The following is an 8,134-nucleotide window of genomic DNA, read 5'->3' on the forward strand; positions in this document are numbered from 1 at the left end:
ATGACCGGTCGGACAGAAGAACCAGTCTTTTTTTTTTTTTTTTTTTTTAATCGATGTGTTTTTGTTTCATTTTGTTTGTTTCTGGTGTCTTCTTGTTGTCACCGATGCTGTGGTGGGAAATGGAGAGTTGGCTCACTAAAAAGTGGGGAATTGGAGAAAAAAGGTTAAGAACCCGTTCTAAATGATGTTCGATAGCATACTCAACCAATCAGAATACTTAGACAAGGTAGATAATTTATTACAGGACACGTCCAAGTTCTTATGAATCAAAAGGAACCCAGTAAATGAAATCCGTTAAAAAGTTACAGCTAATTTAATAGACAACGCAAATGCAGTGATCAACGGAGTCATATTTCAAAATATGTGTGGAACTTTGGAGCGCCAAGGAGAAACTAAAAGCACATCTCCCATTGATTCATGTAGTGTCATATATAAACACAATTTGTAAATTCTGAAAATAAATTACTAGAAGATTCTTAAAGTATAGGCAAAATGTTGTAAGTCATGTATTTGTTTTTATTTCCATATACAGTATACCATGTTCATTTGGGAATGTAGTGTTCTCCCTTCCCCCTATAGAAAGAGAGACAGCGAGAAGGACTGAAAGTATTAAAAATATTATTAACGCCGAGTATGCTGTATTATTCAACAGATATATATATATATATATATATATATATATATATATATACATATATATATACTGTATATATACACATACATAACACGACTGTATGCCTTTAAGAATATTTCTTTGTCGCGGCTCGTGCCGCTTAAATTCTTCTTATCGGCTTAAGAAACCTGCACAGCGAAGCTATAGCGATAATCCCATACCACACTCCTGGTCATATGGCCATTTCCCGAAGGTTGAGTGTGGTTTGAATTTTCCGCCAAAATCATCGGAAATTTAAAATTCCCGGCTCTGTGCAGGCATGCGCATTGTCGACCCCACCTCCCCCTCCCTATTCCCTCCCTTCTTACCCGGCTAGCTCGAGCCGGACGTCGCGTCACTTCAATGAGAAATGAAGGCTTCGCCTGTGGGAGGAGGGAGGGACCCTAAATCTGTGCAGGTTTCTTAAGCCGATAAGAAGAATTTAAGCGGCACGAGCCGCGACAAAGAAATATTATCGGCTGAAAGAAACCTGCACAGCGAAGCTATGCATGAGACGAGGACAGGTGGGAGGAGAGGTGAAGCCTGAATCAAACCGTTATTACGTGTGTCTTTCCTATGGGAGACTTATTCATTTTATCACTCAGTAGAGGGGAGACAGAAACGTCAAGTACCCACGCCGAAGAATGTGACATGCACAACATTGCACTGTTCACACAATGCGTAAATTATACGAAATTTGTATCCTGTTCAACGGTTCCTGGCCCCTCCCCACTCCTCGGTCGCCCTTTGCCCCCTCCACTTTTTTGAGATGAGAGGGGTGGAGCCGTTTCCATGGCGACACATGGGACAGGGGCGACTGAGTGGTAGAGACACCGTGTCCCCAAGGGAGTCGTCGATGTCCAGTCCCTAGGTCCCGCACCCGCTCCACAGAGTGGGTGCGGAGAAACTCCAGCGACCGGCGTAGGGCCCCCGACCGAAGCCAGGGACGCAACAACCTGTGGAGTGCTGAGGGTATCGGCCCGGGCAGGTCACGCGGGAGAAGCAGTATGCTCCTGTCGACCTCCCGTACCAGCCGTCGGCGCCCCAAGCGGCTCAGTGGAAGGGCCGGGGTCGCGAAGTTGAGGCCCCCCCCCCCGCCACCGAAGGAGGGAGGACGTGTGAGAGAAGCACGCTCTTTTGGCGCAGGGGAGCACCCGAAGGACGCTGACTGTGTCCCACTCAATCCCGAGCCAATAAAGTCTGTGTGGGAGCAAGGGCAGACCCGTCCCAGTCCACCCCGAACTCCACGTCCGCCAACACACTCAGAGCCATTGAGATGTCGGCCGATGCACCCTCCCCGGTGGGCAAATGCATCCACTAGCCGTCTAGGAACATGAGTGTGGAGACGCTTGCTTCCGTCCAACGTACGCCTACCACTCTCACTAGTTTCGTGAAGATCCTCGGGGTAAGCGAGAAACCGAAAGGGAGTATGCGAGGCCAAGTTCGTTTCCGAGCGACCTCGTCCGTGGGCGTTAGTCAAGAGGCTTCGTCCTGGGTGAAGACGTTCCCTGGGCGTCTCCCACGAAGACGGGCCTGGACCCTCGGTATGTATCCAACTCACCCCAAGTCTTCCCGCGGGAAGTTCTCGAAGCCCGTGGCGAGCGTCTTCATCCAATAGTGTGCTATGGCAATTTGTGACGTCTCGTCACCCACAAGCGGACTTCTATATGTTTAATACCTAGTGACATCATGTGATTGTACTGTGACGTCACCGGATTGATCATGGCGCCATAGGATCGTCTCGTGACGTCACAGGGACACAAATTGACGTCATAGGACTACATGGTGACGTCAATTTATCACAATGACGTCATCATACCGTGACATCACTGAGTCACAGTGAGCGTTGAAATAAATTTTGACATGGTAAAATTCTGGACCATCATGACTGTAGATTAAATTAAGTTGAATAGGAAAAGTCATGTTCATTTCGACCTAAGTCACAGTGAGCGTCGAAATTAATTTTAACATGGTAAAATTCTCGACCATCATGACTGTAGATTAAATTAAGTTGAATAGGAAAAGTCATGTTCATGTTGACCTGAGTCACAGTGGGCGTTGAATTAGTTTAACATGGTAAAATTCTTGACCATCATGACTACAGATTAGCTTAAGTTGAATAGGAAAAGTCATGGTCATTTCGACCTAAGTCACAGTGAGCGTCGAAATTAATTTTAACATGGTAAAATTCTCGACCATCATGACTGTAGATTAAATTAAGTTGAATAGAAAAAGTCATGTTCATGTCGACCTGAGTCACAGTGGGCGTTGAATTAGTTTAACATGGTAAAATTCTTGACCATCATGACTACAGATTAGCTTAAGTTGAATAGGAAAAGTCATGGTCATTTCGACCTAAGTCACAGTGAGCGTCGAAATTAATTTTAACATGGTAAAATTCTCGACCATCATGACTGTAGATTAAATTAAGTTGAATAGGAAAAGTCATGTTCATGTTGACCTGAGTCACAGTGGGCGTTGAATTAGTTTAACATGGTAAAATTCTCGACCATCATGACTGTAGATTAGCTTAAGTTGAATAGGAAAAGTCATGTTCATTTCGACCTAAGTCAGTGAGCGTCGAAATTAATTTTAACATGGTAAAATTCTCGACCATCATGACTGTAGATTAAATTAAGTTGAATAGGAAAAGTCATGTTCATGTCGACCTGAGTCACAGTGGGCGTTGAATTAGTTTAACATGGTAAAATTCTTGACCATCATGACTACAGATTAGCTTAAGTTGAATAGGAAAAGTCATGGTCATTTCGACCTAAGTCACAGTGAGCGTCGAAATTAATTTTAACATGGTAAAATTCTCGACCATCATGACTGTAGATTAAATTAAGTTGAATAGGAAAAGTCATGTTCATGTCGACCTGAGTCACAGTGGGCGTTGAATTAGTTTAACATGGTAAAATTCTTGACCATCATGACTACAGATTAGCTTAAGTTGAATAGGAAAAGTCATGGTCATTTCGACCTAAGTCACAGTGAGCGTCGAAATCAATTTTAACATGGTAAAATTCTCGACCATCATGACTGTAGATTAGCTCAAGTTGAATAGGAAAAGTCATGTCCATTTCCACCTGAGTCACGGTGAGCGTCGAAATTAATTTCAACATGGTAAAATTCTCGACCATCATGACTGTAGATTAGCTCAAGTTGAATAGGAAAAGTCATGGTCATTTCGACCTGAGTCACAGTGAGCGTTGAAATTAAGAATAGGAGAAGTCATGTCCATTTCGACCTGTTTTTTTTTTTTACTTATATCGATATCAATATCAATATATATATATATTCATTTATTTATTTATTTTTTATAAAAATAATATTGTACAATTCACATAGTGCATAAATTCTATGTAGAATATTGTATCTTGCTCAGCGGTTCCTGGGCCTTCCCCTACCCCTCGGTCGCCCTTTGCCCCCCCTTCTTTTGCGAAGAGGGGTGGAGCCGTTCCCATGGCGACACATGGGACAGGGGTGATCGAGTGGTAGAGATACCGTGTCCTGAAGGAAGTTGCTGATGCCCAGCCCCCGAGGTCCTGCACCCGTTCCACAGAGTGGGTGCGGAGAAACGCCAGCGATGCCGCGAGGCCTCTGATGTTGTGGGCGTGGGGGGCATGGCCCGGGTCGGCCTTCCGGTGCCCTGTTGGTGGTGTCAGCTAGCCAAGACAGGAAGTCCAGAACTGTGCTAGCGGAGATGGTCACTATCGCGTGTCTCCGAAGGAAGTCCTGGAATCTCCGGTTGGGAGGGTTGTTGGATCTGGATGACGGTCGGGACCGTAGCGAAGACGCGGTCTGTCGCTTCCTGGTCGAACAGACCACGGGAAAGGGGAGCTGCTCTCACCACGCCCCGGCGAGCTATCTCCGGGGCCGACCGCGCTGCAGACTGACGAGCTGCCAGACGAGCCGCGGTGAAGGCCCTCGCTGCTGGGGGTAGGGCTGATGACGCCATGTTGGCTGTACCCTCTGCCACGGTAGAGAGTGCCGCCAGGGTGTCTCTGCATACAGAAAACACGCGAATCAAATTAGTAGGGCGAGAAGGATCCCGATCCCCGGAGGGTGTAATAAAGTCACATCGCTCAATTGTAGAACGTATAACATATGCGAAGCCGAGGTCGTTTCCGAACGACCTCGTCCTCGGGCGCTAGTCAAGAGGCTCCGTCCTGGGTGAAGACGCTACCCGAGCGTCTCTCGCCAGGACAGGTCTGGACCCTCTATAGATTGAAATATCCCACTCACCTCAATTCTTCCCGCGGGAAGTCCTCAAAGCTCGTGGCGAGCGTCGTCAGCCAGTTCCTCATCATCGCCATTGCCGTGACGGTCGAGATGGTAGAGGCAAGGTCTTGTCTGGTCGAGGCCTCCGTCGTCAGCAACTTAGCCTCCGGTTCACTAAGTTGCTGGGGGAGGGCGGGGTCCCTGCCCGAGTGCCACAAGCAATCGCGCAGGCCCTCCGGCGCGAAGGGTGGTGGCAGGACGACGGGGAATGATGAAGGGATATGCCGTCGAGGAGGAACCGTCTTGGGTTGGTCTTGGGCCCGCTCGAGAGCAGGGATGTCTAAGGCTTTCTCCCCTTTCTCCTGCGGGAACCAGGCGTTTGGGGAGAGTGCTACCGTCGGTGAGTCCCCCGACCTGTCGACAAACATATGCCCATCAGGGTTTAAACGAGGGTTCTCCAGGAGAGCACCTAATGCGTCCAGAGTGTTAGAGGTGGAAATCCTGGAGGGCGTGGAGGCCGGGGCGGAGAGGGGTCGAATCTTATATAGAACCTTAGCCCCCTCCGCGTCGTTGGCCCACTTTAGGATAACGTCATCTCTCCTCCTCCAGCCCTCCAGTAGCGAGTAGTCGGGAGACCAGGCCACTAGCTTGTGATCTTCTCCAAACGAGTACTCCCAGGCAGTGTTGCCGCAAATCCGGGTGAGCATATCCGGAATGGACTACATGGCAACTTTAGGATTGCCAGATAGCAAAATTCATCCTCCGTTTATTATGATTGGGTAAACCTTAGCCAATAGAATGTCGATAATAAGGGCTTGCCTGGGAGTGACTTTGTCTTTTGTAATACATCTGTCCTCACAATTCTCTTCTAACCAGTGTCACAGTATTTCTTGAACAAAATAACCCAGTGTCTCACGAACACTCTTTGATTAAACACAGAAAAGAAACACTAATAATGTCTCATACAGTTTTCTTAGCCATAGAGTAGATCATAATAGAAAACGACATTTCAAATGGATAACTTATTTGTTTTAGTGGCATATGTTTCTCTCTTCAATAATGATTTTGAGAAAAAACCATAGCGCTTGTCAAAGTTACGTAGTGAACAGTACGTATAAGCCTGTAATGTAACAGCCTTAAACATTCCTCTTCGTCGAGATGTAGCTTTGATATATATTTTTAACTCTATTATCAGACTATCTGTTCTTAGGAATTAGGCAACAGCATATGCATGCATGCTTTCCCCTTGCCTTGCCCTGCAATCGTCACTTATGAGCATATAAACAGTTAGAAGTCGGTATAAATCAGTTTGTGCTCACAGACTTAGATATTATATCTTATTATCTTCATTTTCTTCATCACTTTTCTCTCTAACGTAATGAAAAAAAAATGATAATAATATTGTCTGGCACTGTATGGTTAAACTTAAGCGTGATTTTCATCACTGCCGTACTTCTTGGTATACAAAGAATGTAGTGAGTTCCTTTGGAAAGCTCGAGTTCGCATAAAATCTGGCCCGAAAGTGGTCTTCCTGTGCGAGTGGCTCAAGCATTACACCTCTGTAAACTTTACTGACAACATAAATAAACACAAAATGCAATGGTAATGGTGTGGATATATTAAAAATACACGTATATATTCTCTTTATATTTATTCAAGCTTTACTTTTTTAGAAATTGACGAGAAACTAATTTATCCGGAATTTCCGATTCAAAAGAGCATCGCCGGATGTTTGACGTAATCACGTCCGACTGGTGTTCCCGCCATGCAGCTAGCAGACGAATTCCGGATTTGCGGCAACACTGCTTCCAGGACCGGGGAAGGTCACACCATGAGAAGGGGTGAACTCAAGAGTCCGTCATGGTAGGAGGATAAGGTAAAGAAGAACTGTAGTGGTCCTCCACCCCGTCCAACCCGACGGACGTCTGATTGGGGGGTTCCTCCTGAGAGGGGCCTTCTAGTCCTATACCTGTCGCCGGCACGGAGGGGCGGAGGGAAGGACCAGGAGGGAGAGTGGGAGGGGGGGCTAGAGCCGTAGGTTCAATAGGAGGTTGCTCTGGAGAGGGGTGCGTTATGATTTGCGCGGTCTGAAAGGCCGGATAATGTGATAGGGCCGATTCAAGGACGGGGCCTATCAGGGACGGAAGGAGGGCAGCCACTTGGGCAGCCAGAGTTCCCTCTCCCCTCGTTTCGTCCCCCGGCTCCCTGCCCTTGTGGGATTTACGGCGAGGAAAAGGAGAGCGAGGAAGGGAGGGTGAGTTGGGGGGAGAGGCTGTGGAGGGTGGGGACAAGCTGAGCGTCCTGGACCTCGGTGAGGCAGACCTCTTTTTCGAGCGAGATTTCCTGCCGGGTTCACGTGAGTGAACTAGGGAGGAAGACGAGTTCGTGGGGGTGCTTGACAAAGCAAGCCGTAAGGGTTTTAAGGACCCTTGATGGTCGGATGTATGGGGCTGCCGAGAGGCCTGAGGACGCTCGGGGACACCATACTCCGTAACATCAGACTCGTCCCCTTGTACTCCGAGAGGCCCAGGTTGTCCACCAACGGAAGTCTCGGAGACATAGGGAGACGGATGGCGAGGGCGAACGAGGCCCAATTCCACGCCTAACGCCGGATCCGCCCACACCAGGGGGGGGGGGTCGTCAGCGGATTTCAATTTCCGAGCTCTGCGCCATGCCTCCCGAAGAAGTTCGAGGGCGGCTAGCTTGGAACGGGTTTTGGGAGGAGCAGCACGAATCTCCTCAACCCACGCTTTGCACACAACGCAGGCTAGGGGGTTAAAGCCAGCTTGTGAGAAACAAGGGGCATGGCGGGAGCAGAGGTCGTGGTGGCCGTCTGACGAGATCCTGGCTGTGCAGCCGGATTCCACACACAAGCGTTTGGTCTGAAAATAGAATAATGATAATCATAGAAGGGGTGTCCCAAAGGTGTCTGGACACAACACCGAAGGGGAAAAACTGCAGGAGAACAGGTAGGGCTCCCTACGAGAACACACGAGCACGAGCAGGAACCAGACTTACCGGCATGAAAAGAAGGTGGGTTGTGGAGTGACCGACTCGTCTGGTTCCGCGATGCTAAGTGACGCGACGTCCGGCTCGAGCTAGCCGGGTAAGAAGGGAGGGAATAGGGAGGGGGAGGTGGGGTCGACAATGCGCATGCCTGCACAGAGCCGGGAATTTTAAATTTCCGATGATTTTGGCGGAAAATTCAAACCACACTCAACCTTCGGGAAATGGCCATATGACCAGGAGTGTGGTATG

The 8,134-nt window shown here is 48.1% G+C and overlaps 1 protein-coding gene across 1 annotated transcript; it reads right to left on the reverse strand.

Annotated features, from left to right (window-relative positions):
• Window positions 1–6,689: 6,689 nt before the first annotated feature.
• LOC143035505 (uncharacterized) lies at window positions 6,690–7,927 on the reverse strand. The gene is made up of 2 exons (XM_076202370.1): window positions 7,895–7,927; window positions 6,690–7,758 (listed from the first exon to the last, which is right to left on the reverse strand). Exons 1-2 carry the CDS (start codon window positions 7,898–7,900, stop codon window positions 6,724–6,726), a joined length of 1,041 nt encoding a protein of 346 aa, XP_076058485.1. The 5' UTR covers window positions 7,901–7,927; the 3' UTR covers window positions 6,690–6,723.
• Between the last annotated feature and the right edge of the window lie 207 nt (window positions 7,928–8,134).

This window comes from Oratosquilla oratoria, chromosome 19, assembly GCF_046742065.1.
Source record: "Oratosquilla oratoria isolate Oo_2021 chromosome 19, ASM4674206v1, whole genome shotgun sequence".
Lineage (NCBI taxonomy): Eukaryota > Metazoa > Arthropoda > Malacostraca > Stomatopoda > Squillidae > Oratosquilla > Oratosquilla oratoria.